The following is a 25,259-nucleotide window of genomic DNA, read 5'->3' as shown; positions in this document are numbered from 1 at the left end:
GTGTGTGGAAAAAACCCCCATGTGTCTTCAAAGCACCAATAAATGTAGTCTGACGCCTTCTACCTTGTCTCAAGTTGTGGTGTTCTCATTTGTCAGTTACAGAGCTTCATCCTGGTCTGCATGTTATAGGACTACAAGAATTCACATGAATTTTGGCTATTGAGCATTTTAATTTGTTTTGCCTCGTGTTCTGTGCTGTTTTCTCCACACAGAGTTGCAAACTGCAGCTTATCTTTGCTATAAAACAACACGCCATTAGAGCAAGAGAACTGTGGAAACAAAACAACCTCTTCCAGCATCACTGTTTGTTCAATTAATTCTATTTTAACAATAAAAAACACGGCAAAGCAATCTTTGGGTCTCAACCTACACGCATGCAGGCTTTTGCTGGGTTAGTTTTACACAGTACTTTGGTACCATCGAGCCATATTGTTCATGGCTTTTAGTCACAAGTGAATATTATTTCAAAACAAGGTTTTTTGGTTGCTGTGATCTAAATGCATCCCCCCTAACGCCTTTCTGTATGTTGGACCCTTTGCAATCTTTAAGGAAAAACACCAGTCAGTCAAGAGGCAAGTCAGCTTCTGAGGCACCCACGAGTGAAAGTGCATCTAGGTTTCAGTTAGTATATGAATCTCCATTGCAGTTTGCCAAATTACTGTATTGTACAACTGAAGAAAAACTAGAGCCTCTGCCATTTAAAAATTCAAGTTATGCACAGCTTAATTTTGGTGCCTTACGTCCTTGCAAAGGGCTTAAGCCATTTCTGCCTCTGTAGTTTATCAAACACAAGTTAGTCGTTTCAATTCTTGGTGTGTAGAGTTGCACTCTGCAGGAAAGCCCCTGTTTAGAGCAAATAAAAGTGGATTTCTGGAAGGCAGAAAAGGAAATAAAACAAAAAAATACAGGCACCAACAGACTACTGTCCTGTTGCGCTATGCCTTATTACTTATTTCCAGGACTTTCACAGCTGTTCTTGCAAACGTACAGCAAGTTATGAAGAACACAGAGAAGTGCTGAGATCACCTGAACGCATGACTTTCTGCTATTGAGCACTACGCGGGTCTGCTGCTGCTTAGTTCATTCCCGATGATCTGGCATGTCATGAAGCAATGCTAATTAAACAAACGGATGCATGCTAAATAAGTAGCATAGACATAATTTGGTTTTCAAGGGAAAAAACCGCTGCTGTTCAAAGGCTTACTCTACCCATTAGGAGGTTGTTTCTGCATATACCGTGTGCCAAAAACATTCCAGATGTAACACAAAACCAAACTGAGTGAAGGAAACCGTCTCTTGGTATAATGACCGCTACCTCCTCCCCGCCTGCGTCACCAAACGCCAGCACCTAAGCAAACCGAGCCCTGCACCCTGACACAACCTTGGTAACGACATGACGAATGTGCTGCTTTTCATAGGCTCCAACGTGAGTAGTTTCACATCACTGAGTGTAACTGAGGCAGCTGGGATCACCTCTGCTGCTGCCAGCCATCCACGCTGTGCCGATGGCTCACCGCCTGTGCGGTCCCAGCCAATCCCTGCCTCACCACACTCATGCAAAGCCTCTGAATGCAGTGAGATGGGCATCACAGAAAAGCCTATGTGGAAACTATTAGTTCTGCTTTTTTAGCAAGCTTTTAGTAGTGTCAGGTACTTATGTATGTCTGCTAAATAGGCGTACAAAAGGGGAAATGAAAAATGGTAACATTCATGGAGAAAGCATCGTCGATTCTATACAATAAATGACTTGACTGAGCGCTCCAGCGGGTGATCATGGATACTACCCTAACATGGCACACTATGAGTCTCACCACAGAGGACAACGGTTAAGTTTACACAGCAAGTTAAAATACCTAGAACCCACTATCAGGTGATACCTGGGTTCGCAGACTTAAGAATAATATATATTCCATACCTATTCAGTCTTTTGTTCCTCTCTTTTTTTCAGCTATCAACTTTAACATACTTGACAATAATCAACTGCTTTAAGAAAAAGGGAGCATTAGGAAGCATGTCACAAGGCGCGTGGGACTGCGGTCAGGATCTTTTTAATGGTGACCTTATATGCTGCCTGGCTTTTGGGGTTGGGGAAGTATTTCTAGCACAAATTTCAAACAGAGAGGAATGAATGTGGGAGAATCGAAGGCCAACTCAGAGGTACTAAAATGTAAACAATACGATAAGGTCAGCTAGAGAAGGCTGCAAGACCACGAACGGTGCTCTCATCTGCAGGCGCGTTCCCGTACATTTTGAAAGGTACCATTGCCCCTGGCCACCCAGCAGCCTCGGCATGAAGGTGCACTGAAGGGATGAAGAATTCACATTCCACACGCAATGTTCATTTTGAAATCTGAGTACCTGCCTCTGCATCCCAAGCACCACTCGTCTGATAGAGCTTTGATTTAGAACAGGTAAGTACTGAAGCCAGTCTTTTGCTTTAAAAGAGAAGATCCCTTCTTCAGTAAGGAAACGAAAAAGGTTGCTTTCTTTCGTAACACACAAGGGCTGCCATTGCAGCCACAGTGACCGGTACACCGGAGGTTACACGTGAGGTAATGCAAACTAGCCAGCACCTCCAAACTGGGCTTATGAATGCTCTAGATCAAACAGGCTTCTGATTGTTCTTCAAAGGCTTGTAAAATCCCTGTGCCCTAAGAACTCTCGACTACATTTTACCTGACTGCTTTTACCCTCTGCTTCTGGTGGAAGTGGAAATGCTGACACCTCCTCCAGTACAGCAGCGTGAAAGGCAACTCTAATTAAGCAGCGTTAATGAAAGCACCACTGTTTCCACAAGCGGTGCAACAGTGACTAGAAACGTATTTACTTTTACAGTCTCCGATTATTTCAGCTACTGAAGCTGGCTTCCGAAGAGTTACAGCTTAGCACCGCACCGACAGTAAAGGCCACAACTCAGCCCATTCCCATTTCCTCGGGATGCAACGAGGATATTGTTCTTACCCTTTTAGTAGGTGGTCGGTTCAAGTCTTTTTGGAGCTGGCAGTAAACCCCGGCTCGGTACCTTCGGCAGCGCTGCAGGCCTCCCTCTGCACGCAGGGCGATCGGGGCAGTGCCGGGGGCCGGAGCTCAGCTACCGCCCGCTCCCAGCCGGCAGCGCCGGGCTCGGCCCACCTGGCTGCCGGGGATCTCCCAGGATGGCGACTGCAGGTCAGGACTGCCACGTCCGTGTCACCCAGCCTGCTGTACGACATGACAGCTCTTCTGCCGGCAAGCGGATCAGCTGTTAGCTGTAACGCTTCACCACTTCAGTCATTAATTATGAAGCTTTCTCTCATCACTATCCTGCAGAGTCTGCTGCCTTTAAACATTTTCAAGGCTACACCGGTCTTTGTAATGCCGGGATTTTTACTTAATCAATCTTTGCATTTGTATGCTGCATTAAGCACCTCTGAGAAATAGGAGTATTAATTAAACATCATTTTCTGTTATTAGGGTGGGGGTTTCCATAAAATGGACTTTTTCACCCATATTGTTCTTCATAATTAAAAAAATGAAGCCTTTAATGAAGTCCCTGAAGTTAATACAGTAACAGTGACCTTCGAGCACTTGCAGAATTTTTAAAGCAAAAAGAATTTATTTTAGTTTGGCAATCTCATCGTGCCCTCGTATTTCCAGAAACCGTAAGAGCTGTCTGATTTGCAAGGGTGCACATCTCTGTGCTCAGTTAGTTTTCTGACTCCAGAAAGCCCACAGTCACTTCTCTATCAAGAGCATCTTTGTGATTAAGCCTACTGATACAGCAATTAAGACAGCAGGAGGGTAACAACACAATGCTGAGTAATTTCTTCCTATTATTAGCTACAGCTATTACTGTCAGAAACCTCAGTGTTCTCATACAAAAATGACACTCCAAAAACTTTTCTCTGTCCCTTTCAGGAATGGGCGTCTGCCTGTTCCCTACACAACACAGCGCAGGTGTCTGCTGGGAGGAGGCAACCTTGCAGCTCTACGCGATGCAACTGCGCGGCCTTGGTGACTACCTGCCCCGAGCCAGGCTCCCTGGAAAGACAAGCTGCTGCCCATCAGCTGAGCAGCGACGTTCTGCCTCTTGCTTTCAAAACCTGCATGTTTCAAACCACACAGGAGTCAGGAGCCTGCGGCTCTGCTCAGGTAAGAAGCAGCAGCTGAGGCCAGCCAGCCTCCTTGCCCGGGGCAGCAGAGTCCTGGGTGAGTCTGGGATTATTGCAGCCTCCTGCTTTTCCCCCTTCACGCAGTGCATACAAAGCTCCTGTTTCACAACTGGTAAGGTTAAGGAAAACCATTGCCAACCACGTCTTGATTATTCCCTAACCACTGTACTCCCCCTTTTGCTCCCGGTTCTACGAAAATTCCATGATGTAAATTATTTATTACTCTGAGGGCTCAGAATGTAGATTATTCCCCCCTAGGATGGCTCACAAGCTGATTCTCAGGGGTACAGATGTCACTTGGTGCCACAGTGTTTAATTCCTAGCTGCTTATGAAATCCTGAACTCTAACCAAAGAGTAAAACCTACCACAAACACAGGGGAAACAAGGTAAGACCAAGGGATGAAGCCTCTGATTACACCTATGCAGTGTTATTTACCTCATGCTAGCGACGAGTAAAATTCCTATGAAATACATATGGATTAGGCACTAACAGTATCTGACCACAGCGAACGTGGAACCTAGTTCTGCCCAGACAGGTGCATTTATCTGATGTCGGCACTGCACTCCTATCACCAGGTTTTCTTCATAAACATGCGCATATTGAAACCACAGCACTTGACACTTGGACATGACATGGAGGAACCTCAGTTGAACTCATTTTGCACGCCCGGAGGGTGCATGCAAATGCACAGTATCACGCATCACGAAGCATCCTCAGCCCTTGGCCAGGGTCAGTTTTGAGCCGAGACTCCCTTGCTCTTCTGTTGACTTCTAGCGGGCTTTGCCCTACTCCAACAGCTACTTATTAACGTGAAGGAGAAGAGATCCAACCACCACAGACCGAGCAAGACAACTCAGGGAGCTGCGAATCGATTTCTCACTCGACAGATGCACATTAGCTGCTGTGACACACACCCACGCACACGCTTACATCACTGCTGCTTCCGCAGGGGCCACGCCGGGAGCAGGGACTGGATCTAGCTGCTGAGTAAACAGAAAATGCCTACTCTGAGAATTCAGGCACTGGGCTCCAGACAGCTCCCGAGCTATGGGACACAACTTTGGCAGATCAGCAGCGGGAGTAAGTGCACCCAAAGGTGCTGGCAACAGCTGAGGGGCTCATCTGCAGCTTCGTATTTGCGGGATTAAGCACCTGCAGAGGCGCATCTGCATCCACCGCAGCGTGCCTTGCAAACCTGCCCCGCGAGGATCTGTGCCCTTCCTCCCACTGTCTGCTTTGTCAGTGAGTGCAATCCTGGCACTCTCAGCCTATGGAAAGATCCACCTCAGCTATAAAGTATTCCCTTCAGGAACCATAAAAAATTAATTATTCAGCAGCATGAGCCTTAAAGAATTTATTTTTGTTTGGCAGAAAATATCAACAAGCAAATGACAGTGCACTGCTCTGCCTTGCCAAGCCAAGGGGAAGGTTCACATTAGGGTTTAATGTCATGGCACCGAAACAAAAGCCCTCAACTCAAAATCTGTTTAGGATCAGCCAGATTGAAACCAAATTCAGCTTTTGTTCTGCAAACCGCCTAACCATACACCACACTCTCTGTATGAAATGAGGCTTGCCATGCAAGACACAACCCCTCCTGCCAAAGCCAACAGGAGATGCTGAGGAGGATCCAAATGAAGATTTTGATACCATGTGTGGTACATCTGTTTGCAATGTTCCGGCATGCCGTTTCTCTGATCACATAGTACACTTCACCTACGCCCAAGCGCTGCATGTGCATCTCTCCCTGAAATGCCCACGGCCATTCACGGGCACAAGCCCGGAAACCTGTGTGTCCTGGATAGCGTAGCAAGGACAACCCACCTCTCTATGGTTCTCAACGTGTAACACCGCTTCATGAACCGATGCGCGCAGGCCAGCCACAACAGTAGAAATACAATCCCTCCAAGGAGGGAATACATTGCTGCCCTCAGCGCTCCCAGAAGATACCCACACTGGCGTCCATCCACACAAGCAAGGCTGAGCCACAGCACAACAGCAAGTCAACAGCAACAACCTACTCCTCCCTGTCATCTTGTGCCGAGGGAGAGGACGGGTGCACAGTGCAACCAGACGGATGCTGCCAGCCAGCGCCTGCTGTAGCAGCAGCCGCTACTTCCATGCAGCATCACGCAAAGAAAGCATTTCGGTGCATGGCAGCACTCATGCGAACTGCTCAGCCGCCTGCAGGCATGCTCCTAAAGCTGAGCACAGGTGTGCGCATACACGTGCGTGAAACCATGTTTATCTTGTCTGCTTGGGATGGGTTTCGATCTCTTATTTTTCTGTTCTGCTTTTGGTGCTTTGAGGCTTTATGGATCGTTAAATAAAGCTGCTGATTTTTTCAAATATTTAAGTGCCTACCTGGCTGCCTTGAAAATTTCTTTTTTCCTCACCTCGGCACTTTTCTACCTGCACATATGTTCCGTGCGTGGATGAATGATTTAGTATACTGAGCACTGTAAAACCATCTTGTTTGGGGTTTTTTCTTCCTCACGTTATGTAAGCCAAGAAAACTGTAATTTGATATTCTCGTGCCCTTTATTTCGCATAGTCCTCAGAAAGACTACTTAGAAATGAGGTCGATGAAAACAAGTGTGAAGGTGCAAAGAAGCAGTATTTTTTTTATTGTTTATCGCTACACTCAGGTAAAACGAACTCCACAAATGATGAGATGCATTTGCTTTGCTCTGATGGAAAAGCTGGAGGCAGCAGAAGAGCTGAATAAGCACAAATTCTGCACCAGTCCCTCTGGGCTTGCGCTGCAAATGCCAATGCTGTGGCTACAGCAGCATGTAAACACGGGGCCTCAGCTCCAGCTAGACTGCTCAGCACCAAATGTATTCTGATCCTCTAAAATTGTAATGGAGTTAAATTCAAAATACATAGGTGACAGCTGAAAAAGTGCTCCTCCTATACTAAGGAATCAAGCAGAAAATTTGCATTTACATTGACAGAACGGAGAAATTCTGCACCAACAGGCAGTGGGGGAGAGAAGAGCAATTCTCACTTCTCATTAATAACATCACCACTCTAAATTTATTACAATGGATTTTGAAAACAAAAAAGCAAAAAATCAGTTTTAAAGAAAAAAAAAAATAAACAAGTGCCTTTGTTGAACAAGTTTCCAATACCATCTCTGAAAGGAAGCACTGTTGTGCAGACAACTGGCCTTTTTAACGGAGAATGCTGACAATGGGACTTTCTTTAAAAAGTCCTTTGTAAGAAAGTGCTCTATTAAAGCAAAAGTCATGTAAAAATAGCTTAATTAAAAATTAAATAAAATGCGAGAGCAGTCTGCTTCCTCTGGTTAGTTCAGCTCCCAATGGTTAACGCTGTGTTTCGGAAAATGTCTGTAGGACATGGTAGCATTCTCAGTAAGTGCGAGTCTGTCATCCAGTTACCTTAACCACACAAACACAGCCATTTAAATAACAAATCATAGGCACTGCCTATTCTGAAGAGGATTAGAGAACTCCATAAACGCAGGGGGTTTGTTATGCTGCCCCGAGGTTCAGATGTGAATAACTCGCAAATGATTTTACGACCCGCCCCCTTTCTTTCCACTAAAACACTACAACTTCCTTTGCTGGCACCGAGCAAGTGAAACCCGATCGCTGAAGAATGAGCTATTACTGCAGTACTAATAATACTCTCCCTGCCTCCCACTAAGACTTGCAATGTTTTAATGAACAACAGAACAATATTTGAAAAATAGTTCCATATGTACGTTCTGTAAACAGACCTCAGGCTCTTCTACAGATTTGACCTGAAGTGCACTGTACTGTACTGTCTCTACAGAACGGAAATTTAAGTTGAGCACAAAGAAGTACATTTATATGCAGGCTCCGAAAGCAAGCGCTGGAGGTTCTTCATGCAGTGAAGTTACTCCCCTGCCCACCCAGGATGGAGTATGACAGTTTTCTCCTTTGCTGCAGTTTTAGTGGGAGGTGATCAGCGTGTGCTGCTGGGCTTCAGCCTCTGCTCACGGGACCCCTCCTCTCCTGGGCCCAAATGTGACTAATGGGTGCTCTTGTCGGTCCCAAGCATCGCCCATCGCTTGCTGCACCGTGATGCAGCTTCAGAGAGGACAAGGGGCTGGTGCCCGGGGCACGGGGGAAAACCCCTCAGCTCGAGGAGATCGTTACAGCTCAGTCACTGGCTTCCTCTGTGAGGACTCCGGGCTCCGTTATGGAGAGTGTGGAGATCCACCCCCACTGCTGCTCAAAGCAGCTGGACAGGTCAGTCTCTGCACTTAACCATGTTACTGGCTAAAACCAGGTCGCTCCCATCTCAGCATCTCAACATTACGGATACCCCCTCTGAAAACACAAGCTCGTTGCGTGCACTAGGCACCTGCCACAAGCCTACAGAGTCACTCTGGGCTGAGCCACCAACAGCCTGGGTGTTTTGGGACTGAACTTTTGGTTTCCCATGTCATTCATCATGCATGTAAAACAAATACCTTGCACTGGAGTAAGACAGTGTGGTTCTAGAAAGAACCTAACAATACGGCAAATCTTGTATTTGAAAAGCTCAAGTAAACTTTCTGACACCCAAGATAGCTCCAAGGTCTTAATACATCTTTTAAAGTCATCATTACTACAACCCCAGCTGTAAAAGATCACCAAATTAATTCAACATTTAGTAACGCAACAGGCACGCTAGATGCCCAACACACGAATCCAGCACCTCTCACTGAGAAGCGACTCACGGGATGCTCTGCATGGTGCACTTGTGCTGTGCCTCACTTCAGGTCACAGCTAACACCACTTCTGAAGAGCCTCTGACCCCACCAATAGCTCTACTGACCTGAAGTGAAACACTGGAGGAACACAGTGCCATCTAACATAGGAGAAGGTAGCAGGACCCAGCCCTTAATAACATATTTTCTTATTTTACTTGGCAGTTGTCCTTAAATTCATCTAGCAACTTCTCTCAGATGTTCCTTTAAAAAGAATTTCATTTTTTTCCTCCCTGTTAGTTAACACAATTAAAGACTAGTAGTTTACCTTAATGGAGAGATTTTTGCTTAACTTGTCTGCACTCCCTGAGGAGTTATACTTACATCATGCATGGAGTCAAGAAGTTTAGTCAGTTGGTAGAATCTCTGCCAGCTTTGCCCAGAGTTACTTGGACATTTAGTTACCATCTTCTTTAGTTCTTTAATGTAATTTGCCCTCATTTCTTCAAATGCAGCTTGGCTTTTGAGACCATCCTTGGGAACTGTCATTGAAAAGACAGTCTTACATTAATATTAACTGTATTGCTTATTTTTTTGATGTGCATACTTAAAAAGTTACACTAGTTAATGGATGAAAGAATTAAACTTCTAGCAAAGTCCATAATTTTACAGACATTGGTAAGCAATCAACAACATCATACAGATTTTCAAGTGATTCAAGCATCCTCTCCAGATCTGTGATTGCAGAAGTTGTGGCAGAGGACAAGATAACATCTCAGAAATACGACACATGCTAACCTCATGCTGAAACTGTTTTTAATACAACTTAACAAAAAAAAAAAAAAAAAGGCAGATGGATCAAGGGAATTTTTTTTAGAAGTTGAAAAGATGATTTATCGTTCCTGAATGATTCTCCACACTTGCCAGAGAAGGGGAAGGTACAGAATTACAGCTGTTATGTGCAGAAATGCTAGACCAAGCGACACGTTTTTATGCCATCACATAACATCTAAAATGTCTTTGAACATTAGTAAGCATCTGCGTAACACCTAGAACAAACAGAGACATTATTCTGCATGAAACAGACTATTTTCCAAACAGGCATCCTGACCCAGTGTTTGACCACGACATACAGTTGCAATTATTTCTAGTGCCCTACCAAATCTCCCATCTGCCACAGGGATCGTTTCACGAATGGGCTGAAAGCGGAGTTTTCTGATAGTTTTTACTGGGACTGGTATCAGCAAGGCTAATTACAAAAGCAAATACCCTGTTCCTTTACACACTGCAAGTGCCCTTGCACTCCAGCAGGTTCTGCCCCAAATAGGAATGGCTTATAGGGTCAGATCTCTAGGAAAACCCCAAAGAGGTTATTAACAACATTACACAAAATGTTCCGGTGTTTCAATACCTGGATCAGTTGAATACTGCTTAACCACCAAATATTTTTCTGCTCTGCATCTTTAAAATGCTATTCCTCAGAAGGAAAATAAAATACTACACTGTACAGGAGTGAGTTTATTTTCTAAGCAAGCCAGAAAGCTATGCCAGAGTAAGCTAAATGGGAAGTTACTTATTAAAAAAGGAAAGAAAAAAACCAGGCAATCTTCCAATTTAGCTCACCCTGACTTAACATCTTCACAAAAATTGTTTTGTTCATCCATTCCCTTTCTCTTTGCCTGGGAACTACCTTCTATCCCACTGAAATCACATCATAAGCATGTAACAACCACCCAAATGGCTCCAGAGTAGAAGCTTTAAGAAAAAGCACCAGTATCTTCTCTGACCAGTATCTACTACAGCAATTTAGCAACGGAAGACAAGGAGGAGCTCTACTACTACATGCACAGCAAGGACTGTTATCAAGTGCTGGAAGGGGGCACAAGGAGAAATCTTTAGAAAAAGCCTAGGAAATGGCTCACCAACCTGCCTAACACTCAGTAAATATTATACAGTTATATTAGATAAATGCAATCTTTGATTTTTGAATTCTAGATGCCAAATCTCTCAGTCAGCTGACAGACAGAAGAAACTGTGTGGAACAGATGTACAAATTCAGTTCAAGCTGAATGAATATAGAGACACCAATCAAGATGAGCAAAGCCATCAGAGCATACTGTGGCCCTTGCACAAAAGACATGGGATTACAGTTCCTTTAATATTTACAGGCCTGTATTCCTACATGCTACTTAAAGGCTGTCAGAGCCACTCTTTCTTCATCTACTGCTAGGTATTTTACTGTTCTGTCTGAAAATTATTATACCATCACCCCAGCCAGATTTTTAAGAAAGAAAGAAAGACCACAAATAAAGAGAACTCAAGCAAAACATGAAATTTTGGAGGTTTGCCCAGTGTTTCTGATTTTACTTATTAAATGCTGCAATGCTTTTGGCAAACTCCCAAAATCTATGGTCTGTGGAAAGCAAGAAAACAATTGAGTTGTAATGTGTGGTTTCTTCCACATGTAAATGGAGTGAAACTTCCTTGATGTGGTCATCATGAAAGTTTCAGAATAACTTGTACTCTGCACATCACACGATTCAATAAAAAAATTTAAGTGGAAACAAACCTGAAGTTTTCTGTCATAAGGTTGTATCAAAGCGCAATCATTCAAAACCAGGGCTGCCACCCTTCTACATGACACTTTCTGGGTTTTATCACTACCTTCATTTCCATTTCTCTCTCCTCTCTCCCTCTCCCATAAATACCCTGATTCTCCCCAAACAAACTATTTTTAGTAGGCTTTCTAGTGACCGTTGTGTGTGTTTCAAAGGGACCCGGCTAGCTGAAGTTAATCGGCCAGGCTGATCTCGCCTAACAGATTCTCACAATAAGTCATTAGTTAACACTCTCAAGAGGGCACAATAATAAACACCCAGTTTAAAGAAATTCTGCTGTGTTTTTAGAATGCCCTTCGGCTCTTTTTCTAAAGATTCTCCTCTTTAGGGCTGATTAAAAAATAGCAGCGCCAGATCTCCAATCCAGACACTCTCTCGAGAACCTTTTGGGAGCTAGACCCCACCCCAAGCACATCCATGTTAAGCACTACTAGCTGCTTCTGGAAAGACCATGAGTGACCACTTTCAAAAAAATCCCATTTACCCCCTGCGGGGCTACCCCAGAGCATAGCAGCTCTCCACAGTCCCAGTTTCACCAGCAGACCATGTCCCCAAGCCCTTGGGTGAGTGGGACCTAGTGGTCAGACCCTGTGGGCTGGGATACAAAGCGCTCCCCAACCGGTGCTGTCTCTCCCCACGCCAGGGAACTGGAACAGCTTCAACGGGAGGGAAGGAGACCATCGAGGCCAAAAAACTTCCAGCCCCAGGAGTTTTCTGTTAACAGATGGGAGATGCTCTGTGCAGCACGAGCCCAGGCAGCCCCCGGCCCCAGCAGCCTCGGGTGTGCATCCTGCTGCCGACAGCTTGCAAGCGAAAGCCAGAATAAACGCAGCAGCAATTGTACTGGAATGGGAGTTTTGCAGTCTTTTCAGTAAGATAACATCAAGAGATCTACTAATTACTGCACAGTGCTCTAACAAACACCAAGATGTAATTTTGTATCTTAAGAAAAATCAAAGCATGACCCTCGAGAGAAAAATAAAGCATGCTAAACTTTCAGAGACCTGTGAAAGGGCTTACCATTCTCAATTCACTTGGCATTGGAAAACCGCACATTTAGCAGTACAGGCAACGTACATCTTTTGATCTTGAAGGTGACATCAAGTCACCCAAACCTGTGGCTTTGAGTGCTGAGTGGGGATTTCTCCCCAGTCCCCACAACTGTTGTGCTTCCTTGGCACGCCTGGCCAACTCGAGGGGTTCCCGTAGAGAGGGGGGGGGCAAAGCCCCTTGTCCAGCCACTCCTGTCCTTCCAATGCCCATGACACATTCAAACTGCAAAGACACTTCCCGTGCAAATGAGGAGTGAGATCTGCAGATAAAACCTAAGACATAAAACCAGCCTTATTCCTGTGGCCTTGCTGGAAACAGTTTGGCTCTTTTGTCACATCAGTTAAAATCACTGCACCTCTTTGTGAACTGGAATATTTTCAAGTATTCCCATATAACCGTGAATCTAACTTACCTGTGCTTAACAGCAGCAAAACTTTCATTATAGTGTACTCCTCAAAGCTAAGCTGCAAGCGAACAAACTGCAGACTGATCTGGTGCATCCCCTGGCACAGTTCAAACATAGCAGACTGGCGCATCCGTTCCCTGCGAAGAGAAAGAAACAAAATCCAGAGGATAAATTCAGGAGAGCACCAACATGCATGGGGCAGCCCACACACGAGAAAAGCAAGGTGTGACCTGGAAACAGAACACTGATCGTGCAGAGGTCGTAAGACACGCTGCAGCTGCAAAGTTCAGGTTCAGTAAGGAAGCTGGGGACTTCAGAGATGAAGCTGGAGCCCTGCCTGGTCCCTGTGCTCCTGGTCTGGCAGAAAAACTCACTGCCTGAGAGCTCTGGGGGACCTGGGCATCACCTTGCTCAACTCATACACCATCCTCAATGGATGGCTGAGTTCACTTCGCTATTGGCAGACCACAGGCAGCATTAACAACCACCCGCCCTAAAAGGAATAGAAACAAATGCAATCTGATTTTTATACACTGACAATGTTAATGAACTGGTAAAAATGTTTTAAATTGTGTTTGAATTGTCAGCATTTGTTCAGCTCTGCCCTGGACTGATGGCAATGAGCCTGCTGAAGGGGTCAGAACTGGTGCAATAGGGAACCTACACCCATTGCACGCATGTTTGAGATCATACGTCCCCCATCAGCTGATGTACAGGCAGAAACAAGTTTCAGAAGTGTCTGGTGCAAAGATGAGCTGGGGGAAAGGACAGCCAAGGAGGACTGAGAGCCTCACACCTGCAGCCTGCACCACGCTGCATGCCCTGGCCCCAGCCCAGCGGCCTCCAAGGCTGCCAGCAGCCATGGGCAACAGGAAAACCCATGGCAAAAAGCTCCGCTGCCCACTGCACACGGTCGAGTCCACAAGCCAGCAGGGCCCTGGGATCAGGGATTTCTGACATGCCAGCAGACATCTTGACTCTTCTCATCCTGAACAACACAGTCCCGAAAAAATACAGCTGGCAGGTTTGGAAAATGGGGAAGTGGGTTAACAAAAATAAAATAAAATAAAATGCATGACTTCATGTTACTGTGTTTATGTCTACAGAGGAGTCTGAAGTTAAGAAGCAATTGGGATGACCACTGCCTCAGCCAGCAGCACTCGGGCATCCTTCACAAGTAACCTCCATTTCAAAATCTCTGATCACTGCTTTTCCTGAAAATCCAACAGGTCTAGCTCCACAGATGAAAGTGTAGGAACAACAAAGAGAAATGATTTTCCAGTCACTGAAGTTCTTGTTAATATGCTACACTGGACTTCCCACAGGGAATTCTTAGTCTAACTGTTGCAATGCTGTCTTACTTATACACCAAAATATTCAGAAATTCTGTCTGTTTTTTCCAGAAATAATAATCTAATATTATGTGGGATAGAGGAGTATATAATAAAACTATCTCGTTCATTAATACAGATTTTTGCCTGTTACATCGTAAAATAATGATACATGACTTGTATCTAATTTACTCTTCTTTTTCTTTAAATATACTTTGAAATATTTAGCTTCAGATCCTATCTCTCTTCTTTGAGGCAATGCCAGGCTAAGCTATCCTGCACAAGTTTCAGGCAGCATTAGTTAGGATTTTGATATACTTCTAAAGCAGCTATCCCAAACCACGATAGCTACAGCATAGAGCCACTGAGAATTGCCCGTCTCGTTTTGAAACTATATGTGGGTATTTAGACAAGGCGCTATAATTGTTTCGCGACCGCTACTTTTTTTTTTAATTGCTCAACAATAATTGTCTATATTTCTTCAAACATTTTTTCACGTAATTGGGGAATTGGATGAAGTTCAGCTAATTATTTTAACCAAGCAACTGCCTTTTCAAATATACAAATTGGCTGGTGAAAGAGAAGAATCATACTGTGTGCAAACAAAGACTGACGTAATTTTCCTGGTGTTTTATTTCACTACCGCCAGAGCAGATTTTATTTTCCTCCTTAATACTAATAAAGCAGACTCCCCATTGTTATATGGGCTCTGCACTTTTCCCCCACTCCACCCTCTTCTCAAGACTAAGAACTTCCAGCTTTTTTTTTTTTTTTTTTAATTTAATAGTGGTAGTAATGCCATGTTTGTTTATTTTTATTATGCATAATGGACTGCAGGGAAGAAAAGAAATAGAAGAAAACAGTTCTTGAATGCTTTTGGACAGTGACTGAAATACCACTCAGCCCTCTGTTTGAGAAGAGCAGCCTCTGCTGCTGGATGCACACCGGCCCGGTCGTGTGCTTCAGAGGACTCACAGATGCCACTTGCACACTCAACGCTGGTCATGTACTATGAACACACACAAAGTAACCCTGAGTAACTGGGATCGGGTGAAACAGAAAAGGACGTTCAGAATTAGAAGACGTCAGATACACGCAAACAGGCATTTCTGAAGCTGCTGTGCCCTGGAGTCCCACTCCAGCCCCGGGTCTGCCCAAGGCTGGTGGCCACCGTCCAGGGCTTGGGGCCAACCCAGCACCTTGGACCTCTCCTGGTGTCCGGACGTGCCCTTAGCATGGACGACTGAGTGTGCCAGGGATGGGGACTCCTTCACATTTGGCCACTGCATGACTCACCTGACCCCCCTCTGGGGACATCACCCTAAACCAGCCCGAGCTCCTCCTGCCTGATGGGCTGCTATTGCCCAGAGGCTGAACAGCTGCAGGCACCTCTGAGCCGACCCAGAGCCAGCTGGGGAAAAAGACCCTGAAAGACTCCAGCGTGATCTCCCTCCCACTGCTCCTGCTCCCCTCCCTCTTCCCAAAATTACCAAATCCAGGTCTGGGACACAGATAACGGTGGTTCCTAACTGACCTTTGCCAGGAGGCTCAGAGGGATACGTACTGAAGTTGAAAGGCAAATGATTAATAAAGGACATTTGTATTTTTTAAAAAAACCCAACATTTTAAATATATCTCAGACTGCTAATGACTAGCAAGATTCAAAACAAAACCAGTCTATTATAATCAATTTTACTTTCGCAGGACACATCCTCAGAACACAAAGCAGCTGCCACCATCCCACCATCCCTGCCTGTGTCTGACCTCCACAGACGCGAGAAGTGGCAGACCTTTCATCCCATACCACAAGCCACACAGCAAATAAAACATTTTGAGGTTTTGTCTCAGGTTTCTTATGCTTTCACTAAACACTGTGGCAAAACACACTCTGTGACAGCTAACCTAGAAGCACCCTGACTCAAACCCCTTTTTTCTTTTTCTTTCACTTTTTGTGACATTTTCCTTTTCCTCTCTTATGTTTTTCTTTGATTTTTTTTGCTTTTATGTGATTGCCTAAATAGAAGAATATTAGTAAATGTCAAGGGTTTTTTTTGTTGGATTTTTTCCCTGTCTTTTAAATATTTAATCTTTTCTCTACTTACAAATATTGATCTCTAGTTTACGCTCAAGGAAAACCTGATGGCATTCTTTGTAGTGAGATAAAACTGTACACAGAACTAGTCACCATGTAGTTTATTTAACATACAGCAAACCTGTTATTTCAAATCGGTCTCCCTCCTAAAAAATCAGTTCAGTTGATTTTTTACTTATTTACAAATTATTACTATCTACAAATCATGTTAGTTAATTCATGGCCGTATTTAATGTAAGATAAGTATTTTGTGGGACTTTACAGTATTCAACTTTGCATTTGATTTTTAACCCACACAGTGTAAAATAAGAGCGTACAGAGCTTTTGGAAAATTCATATGCTGACATTGCAGCTATCCCAACACCATGAGAGTAACGCCAAAATAAAGCAACAGAAATGGCTCATGCATTAAAAAAGATGGGGCACACAGAAATTAGGGCGTATCAACGTAACATGAACAAAGTTATTTCTTCCTTACCAAATGTCTCATAAATAACATCAAGTCATCACAAATGCCATTACCACCATGGGGAAAAATTAAAACAAACTTCTATGTTGCCTTCCCTCCCTGCCTTTTGTTGGGTTTTTTTGTTGGTTCTTTTTTTAAGAGAAAGAAAAAAAACCAAAGGCAAAAACCAACCAACCCAAACCAGTTCTACTTTTGACACAGCATATAAACTTTTCAAGATGGAAAATAGAGCATGTGAAGATATGGAATGTATCTTTATGGGGACATTTAAGAATGTAAGTACATTTCAGTAATAAAAGGCGTGGAGCTAAAGCTCTGAATCCGCTGTGTGGATATGCATTCAAAAGTGGTGTCATTAGCTCAGTTTAGCTTAATCCTCCTTCATAATAATACGCTTTAAACTTTACACCTTAAGTTAATCCATCTTAAGTTCCCCGAGTGTCTCCTTACAGGCTTAATTTAATGCCCAGCTCACATTCTGCCTGACCTTTCCGCAGGCGCGACGCTGCGGGCAGGCAGGGCGGCCGCAGCAGCCCATTCCCCCAGCTCTACCCGGTTTCCATCTGCTCCTGCAAAACCTCTTTGGCCATGGGTACCTTGCGTTAACTGGTCACCGAGTTGCTCCCCACATCCCCAGTGCACCTGAACTGCTGCTCCTTTCCCCTCGTTTCCCCTGGGAGGAAGATGAGGTGGGTACCTCTGCTGGCAAAGCCCTCCAAGGCAGCTCACCTGCCTCGCTGGGAAGAGGAGTTTTGTTTCTGCTGTTGGGTTTCCTTCAATGAACCGCAGCAAACATGTTCCTAGTTGAGAGACTCCCTGCTGCTTTCCCTGAGTTCATCTTCTCTTTCTCCCCACTTGATCTGGGATCTCCCCCTAAGTCCATGCAATCTGTGTCCTCACCTCTCCCATCTCTGCTACCCTTATTCTCAAAGTGATTCCAGATCTCCTACCTTCCTTCCATGGGCACACTGCACAGAGACCAGCTCAGCCTGTTTCATCCTCCGCACCCACCCACGGAGAGCTGCATACACCGGTGGGAGAGTGGCAAACCAGCCCAGCTCCTCCTGCTCCCTGGAAGTAGTTGTTCTTTTATACAGGGACAAGCAACGAGGCAAATGGCTTGAGCACCCAGCCGAAACGGGACTGACATCCCAAATCACCGAGGGATGAGCCACCCAACTACAACAGAGATGCAGGATTTGAGCAGTCACATCTGTTTAAGACAAGGCATCCTAAATACTAAACCAGTCATATCTTTCATTAATACCCTTACATGACCTCCACAGAAACCAAACAGCCACAGCAAAAATTGTGAAACTACAGGCACGCTGTACAGAAACAACTTGTTATGAATAAGTAACTTATAATTTATGAAGTCATCATAAAGTCTAGTATCATACATCTCCTTCCCAAGGATGGAAACTGCAACTCAACTGACCGTAACAGAGGAGGAACCCATGCATCAAGGAATATTCACTCACAGGTGAAACTGGGCCCTAAACCAAGGCTGATATCGTGCTTTATTTACTTTCTCATGGATACTATTCAAATTCACAGCACAAGATGTCTTCCTAAACTAGACAGGGAAGCGAAGAAAGGGAAAGCTGTGGTGGGTGTTTTGAAGTTTTGTCAGTACCCAAGTGGCTTGCTGATAATCCCAGAAAAAACTGGGCAAAGGCATCCCCTTTCACAGCACCTCAGAGGAACAAACGTGCAGCTGACTTAGTCCCTTGGCCTCTACAGCTCAGAAAAGATTCCGGAGAAGATCAAGCAACACTTGTAGCAAAAGTCTGATGTCAAAGATAATTCTTTGTGTGTCTTGATTTTATAGTTTTTTCCTCTATATGAACTGTTTCCAATTTTATAACCAAGAGATTTTCCTTTGCTAGACTAAAACCTGTATCCATTTGAAGCCTCTCCATCACTTAGTTATTTCAGGGAAATTCAGAAAGCACATTACACTTTGATAAAACCAAAACATAAACAAACAAAAAAATGCAACCCAAAAAGAAAACCTGCCGAAGGCCTGAAGGTCAAAACCTATTTGGAAGCCTCAGAAAGCAAGGTATACTTCCCACCATGCCAGAAGGGGTCAGTTTGAACCTGACAGAGAGGAGTGAAACATCATCAGATGCCTTCAGGCAAGCTGAGGACAAAGGGGAGGGAAAAGACCAGGAACACGGGATCACAAAGACCCTTGCTCATCTGCTCAAACCATCTAATCAAAAAAGCCCTTGGCCTGAATTACCTTACCTGCCTTTAGGAGGGGTTCACTTGCCTGGAAAAAAGTTTTGAGGTTCTTGGGGAAAGAAAAAAAAACACCCCCACAATTACTGTAACAACACTTTTTCTTGAGGGAGTATTCTACTTCAACAGCTCCATCATGAAGGACAGTGGGAACAGAATGATGCCACCTAGCACAAAACCAGACCTCTTCTTCCATGCAAAGGGGCAATCGCTGCACTACTTTGTGTGCAGCAGCACTGGGAAACACTGTGCATCATCCTGCTCAGTGGACCATACCCAGACACCTGTTTCCCATCTTGAAGCCATTATAAACACAACCAAAGTCAGCAGTACTGGAGCAGCATCATTAAGTTATTGCACTGATCAAAATCCAAGCCAAAATACATGCAGAATTCAGGCAAAATTCAATTATGACTTTTCATTCAGCACTTACTTCTTATTCAGCACTTTCTAATCTCTGCTCACTCTGCAAGCCACAGCAGAAAGAGACAAGAACATACTCCCTTCAACACACTGCCTTCAACTTGTAAAGCTTTACAGCTATCTTCCAGGAAGGAAAAAAATACCTGTTGCCTTGTATCAGTGACAAATATGGGCACTCAATCTTGTTGAAATTAATGGCAGTTTTGTCACCAGTTTCTACTGGAGAGAAATATGGGTTGTGCCCATCTTCCCTTTAACTTGTCAGTAAGCCAGCAGAAATAAATACCCCATCTTTGGCTGCACCAGCGACGACCTCCTCCTGATAAGGCAGCAGATGCTCTCCATAAGCAGTAAGGGATAGAGAATTCAACTATTACCCTGCAGCTGGTTAAACTGCCATGGATAAACACAGGCTGGGAATCAGATGTTAGCCTAGATGAATTAGGGAAGTGTTAGCCTAGAGGTAGCATAAAGGTAGACGGCCACAGATGACCACCCTGCTGCATACACAAGCGATGGTAGATCCCAGCCAGGTTACAACATCACAGCCCCTGGCTGCCTGCTCTATCGAACTGCTGGAGAACACTGTCCTTGTACCAGGACCAGAAAAAAACCCAACCCAACCCAAAACCAAAGTGCCATTGCCTCAGCCCCCAGTGACTGTCTGACGACAGCGAGTCTTAAGCATACTCCTACATTCCCAGGCTGTTTGGGCTGATGCCACTGAAGTGCCTGATGCCCGTGTACAGGCTCCTTCACGCAGAAGCAGGCATGTCTCTTAAAGCAAAGCTTCAAGACCTGGCACCAAATGTCACCTCAGCTCCTGTTGCCCCCAAATCCCTCTGCCCTGTCCTACCTGACTTCAGCCACTACTGGCAGTCAGCACTTCTGCTCTACCTAGAAGGTGGAGAGTAAAAAACCCACCTGTGCCCTATTAATCGGACACAGCCGTAAGGTTTTGGCACTACTTTCTACTTTGAAAGTAAGGAGGTTTTATGGCAAGATCCTCCTGCAGCATCAGGGAATTGGCTTGAAGGTCCTGGAGATGCCTCCTGCCACTGTGTTCCTACAGGAATCTGACATGCAACAGGAGAAAGCTGCTCCCTCCAAGAAAGCAGAGTATGCAAAAAAGATTTCCTGCTCTAGAAGTTGCTGAAAGAGAAGTACTTCAGTAATTACTTCCCCCCACCAGCCTTGCTACAAGAACATGCAAACCTCCTGTTACCAAAGTAAAACATTTAACCCCACAAACTTCCCTCCAGGTGACTGGGATGCTGCAGACTGATGGGTGCACAGCTGGGAGCACTGGCACTACAGCAATAACCTTGATAGAAGAAGTTGCCAAGCCCAGGACAAAACAGCAGTTGGACTGAGAACTACCAATGCTGAACACTGATAATCAAACAAAGAAGATCATTTCAAATTCAAATACATTTACAGACATAGCTGATATTTTGTGGGCTTTTGCCACCCAGGCATATAAAATTGGTGATTTTTACACTGAACTTAAAGAAGTCAGTTCTGAAAATTAGTTTTACGCCAAGAAAGTCCTCCCTGGTGATCCCAGAGAATACAATCCCAGGTAACTGATAGTAAGAAATTTAGAGCTGCTTTAATGTTTCAGCTAAGGGTCCTCCTGTTACATGGCTATTGACAAAGGAACTAGCAACAGCTCGTGGATAATGATTGCAAAGGAGAGTTTCAGCTCTCCATCAGTAACAGCGAACTTGTGCTAAAATCCAACTTAATAATCACCCAGTTACGTAACTGTAAAATCCCAAGCACATCAATAGCAAAAAACCCCCAAGTATCTGCTGAAATTAACAGTTAATTATGCAGTTAGTAGAATGCTGATACCAAATACTCTCTTTTGGTTTGCATTGGCATTCCAAAAGAGACAAATCACAGTTTAAATGAGAAAATATGTAATCATGCCTTTACTGAAATGCTTTTTCAATACCACATTCAATAATAAGTGATGATAATGTACACATGACAATAAATACTCTTCTGAAGCTCATCAGAGAAAGGTATCAACCACCAGAAAAGGTGGCCATTAGGTATCATTTCATACATTCACTATGCCAGGGCTCATTGTCACTTGCAGTGGTTCATCAGCAAAATTACTGCTATATTCCACATGCAGCAGCAATTCTCCTCTTGTGCCAACAATGCCTCAGAAATCAAGACTTTGCTCACGCTGTCATGCAAAGCCTGGCATTTTCTGGATGTCAGCTGAGGTTTGCCTTCCTCTCATACCAGTTTAGAAAAACTACTTCCTAATTTTTAGTTATATTTAACTCTATAGGGGAAGTAGCGAAAGGAAGCACCATGCATGTGAAAGGCATTTGGAGATTCCACCAAACAGCAGATCAAAGCAGCACCACGTTCAGACAGACACTTGAAAGGAAAAAACCTCCTTCTCTATCCTAGCCCTTCCTGCCAAGGAACTTGGAGAAGTGAAAAGACACCCTCCCAAAATGCTTGTGGATGTCCCACAGACATGCTGAGCCAATACTAAGAGAGCATAATTGTGCCAAGTTAAATGTATAATCACTGGGCAAGTCTTCATGCTAAAGTCATAAAAACTAACAGTCAAACCCTTTCAAACACATCACAAACTGGAAACGTCCCAGACCATCCACTGGGCCAACAGATGATCAAGATGAAAAAGACGTGTTTGAGAAACATCAGGCCACAGCAGGAAAGTTATCTTTGCATCAGTGTTCTCCATAAAAGGAGTCCAGGAAGGCTCTGCATCGGTCTCCCTTTTCAGTAAGCAACTGTAAGAACTAGCTTCAGATTAAAGTGTGAGTGGAAGAGGGCTTAGAAAGACGGGGGGGGGGGGGGGGGGGGGGGGGCGGGGGGACGGGACGACGACGGATGGAGATGGACAATCCACGAAAAAACAGTAAAATGAATAGTAATAAATCACCAAGACCAGATGGCATTCATCCACGAGCTGTAAAGTAACTTAAATATGGAACTGCTGAACTACTAACTATACTGTTCAGCTTACTGGTTACATTGCCCTTATAAAAGGCATGGAAGGTGACAAACGTGACTGATTTCTCAAAGTGGGTCTGGGAATGGGGAGGGAGCACTCAAGAGACCAGAAGCTAGTAAGTCTCATTTCTGACCAAAACAATTGAAAGAGGAGCATTAACAGATAAATATACTATAAGGGAAGAAAGCCAGCGTAGCTTTTGCAGACAGAGGTCGTGTTTCATGAATCTGTAAGCGTTCTGACGAGAGCACAAGGATGTTCTGGTTGATAGAGGCAACGTCTGTACGATGGAAACACTTCGCACGTGCCCGGTCTACCTGCATCCCATGGCCATATGGGGTGAGACCGAAGCAAACACCAGCCCTCTCCTCCTCCTCCCCTCTGCCCTGGTTTCCCCACCAAGGAAACTGGGGCACTCAGCTTGGGTACGGGCTCTAATACTGTCTGTCGGTGTGCCAGCATGGGTAATTACTGGTCTAGGACCTCCTCCACACTGAGCTTTGCATCAGGAGGTATGTGGGGATGCAATCATGGCAAAGTTCGGTTTTCAAGCTATTAAAAAGATCTCCTGAAAGTTCTTAAAGAGAGCTTAGGGAGGAGGAGGGCTCTTCATGGATTATTAGCAGCTTAAAAATAGGAGACCAAGGGCAATAATAAATGGACATCTCTCAGAAGTAATGGAGGTTAGCAGGGAAGTCTCACAGAGCTCTGCACTTGGGCTTGGGCTGAAAACTGTACTCATACATCATCCAAAAAAAAAATCAGACCTATGGAAGTGACAGAGCTTGCTGATGACTCCAGACAATGAAATCCAGGGCTGCCTGTGAAGAGCTTCTGAAAAACCTCGCAGTACTGTGTGACTGGCTGACAAAACGGAAGGTGAAAATCACTAATTGCAAGACAATGCAGACAGTATAATCATCTTCAACCCTACATACAAAATAACTGACTCTAAATTAACAAATATCACACAACAAAGAGACTTAAGTGTAACTTGGAACACATTTTGGAGACTTCTGTCTTTCGAACATGCTCACTCATTGTCTGCTAATGGTCTAAAAAAGCAAAGAGTGAGACAAGATGAGTCAAGAGCAAACCAGAAATTGTTATTTTGCTACTGCATAAATCCACTGTGCTCTGAACATGGCGTGTCAGTCCAGTCTCCTCCCAGAATTTTTAGAAGAGGCTAACAAAAGCACTGAGGGAGGGCATGAGGATGGCCATGGGTGGCAAACAACTGATACACAAGGGGAGATTAAATCCACTAGCTGATTCTTCAGCTGATAGAAGAAACTTTGGGACTTGATAGAGATCTGTAAGTGATAAATGGCATCCACAGGATGAAAAAGAATATATCCACTATTACTACAAACACAAGAATGAAGTGGCACTCCATTAAATTATCAGCTATCTGCTTTAGAAACATCTCCAACAAACAAATATGCATAATTAAATTGCAGAAGCGACTGCCACAGAACATTTTAGATGTCAAGATTATAAATGTGTTGGAAAAGGTATTAGGCAAATTCACAGAAGAAAGATACAGAAGGGTTATTAAGCAGAACTGTCTGAATGCAATCTCCCGTTCAGAAAGCACCTAAATCACTGACTGCTGGAACAGGCAAATGAAAAAGTATCATTTTACCCTTGTCCTGATCTCTTGCTTTCTTTTCAACTGGCCAGTTTTAAAGGATGAAAAACTGTGCTAGACGGAGCTTTCTCCTGACAAGTGTTCACATTCTTACAGATCTCCTAAAAACTACTTTATCTCCTCTTTTCCTGTACAGTTTCAGTTTCAACTAAAACACCCTAGAAATTAAAGAAGTGTTTTCAAAGGCATTAAAAGGCAAAGCCTTTAGAAATTTATGCAAAGAAGTCAAATCTATTGCTTTGCCCGACCACTGACCTGTTTACAAAAATGCAAAGTAAGACTTGGAAAATCTAGTGGAAGCATATTATATTTATTACGTACAGGTATGACAGTAATTCTTCAAAATTTCCTTCTGTGCCTGCACTGTTTTAGGGTTGGTATCTAACAGAATCCTTCCATATACTTTTCTAGATGGGAACTGAGCTGCACTTTATGAAAAAGTAAATAACAGTAACAATGTATCTTAGAAATTTACTGATAAAGACATCCACTTCTCATTGCGCTGACAGTTTAGATTGTATGCATGCAGTACTCCCCTACAAAATAATATATGTAAGCTAAAATCAAGCAGGGAGGAATATCAAGGAGTGCCTGCTGACCTTTTAACAAGATCAGTGACCACACACTTGATTTATTAGCAAAGAACGAACCCCAACAACTCCTATCAACAATCATTGTGGCAATACCAAGATGAAAATGTACCTAAATTTAGACACTACAGGATTAACAGATTGAAAAAGAAACCAAACGGTTAACAGGCATCATCCTGAAAAATGTAAATGGGGAAAAAGTAATCTTGTGAACAATAAAAGAAGTTACTTACTGGCTTTACAGATGATCTAAGTAATCATCCTCCCGCCCCGAGGTATATAAGGTTAAAAAAAAATAAATCTGCTGTTCTTAAAGATTCAGCTTATTTTATCACGTTTATCTTCCTGCTGTTACCATAGAAATCAGAATACCAGGAAGACTTACAGGCTTCAGCACCAAAAGGGCACAGAGTCAGATGTATCCTTGCACTGGCTTATGCACCAAATCCTAATGGCCCCAGCTTCTACAAGTATGAGAGGATATTAGGAACGTAATGCAAAGACAACGAACATGGTATTTACTAATAAAATACAC

General features: G+C 44.0%; 1 protein-coding gene across 3 annotated transcripts in view; it reads right to left on the bottom strand.

Annotated features, from left to right (window-relative positions):
- Nucleotides 1-25,259, bottom strand: part of NR3C2 (nuclear receptor subfamily 3 group C member 2) — a 214,155-nt gene that overhangs the window by 4,798 nt on the left and 184,098 nt on the right. For 2 of the 3 annotated variants that reach the window (XM_037396421.1, XM_037396411.1), the window contains 2 exons: nucleotides 12,921-13,051; nucleotides 9,222-9,379 (listed from right to left, as the gene is read on the bottom strand). In XM_037396421.1, coding sequence (XP_037252318.1) covers nucleotides 9,222-9,379; nucleotides 12,921-13,051 — 289 coding nt within the window. The remainder of the gene's footprint in view (nucleotides 1-9,221; nucleotides 9,380-12,920; nucleotides 13,052-25,259) is intronic. The other variant, XM_037396430.1, reaches the window with a different exon arrangement.

Source organism: Falco rusticolus, chromosome 1, assembly GCF_015220075.1.
Source record: "Falco rusticolus isolate bFalRus1 chromosome 1, bFalRus1.pri, whole genome shotgun sequence".
Classification (NCBI taxonomy): domain Eukaryota; kingdom Metazoa; phylum Chordata; class Aves; order Falconiformes; family Falconidae; genus Falco; species Falco rusticolus.
This window is presented reverse-complemented; position numbering and strand designations above follow the sequence as displayed.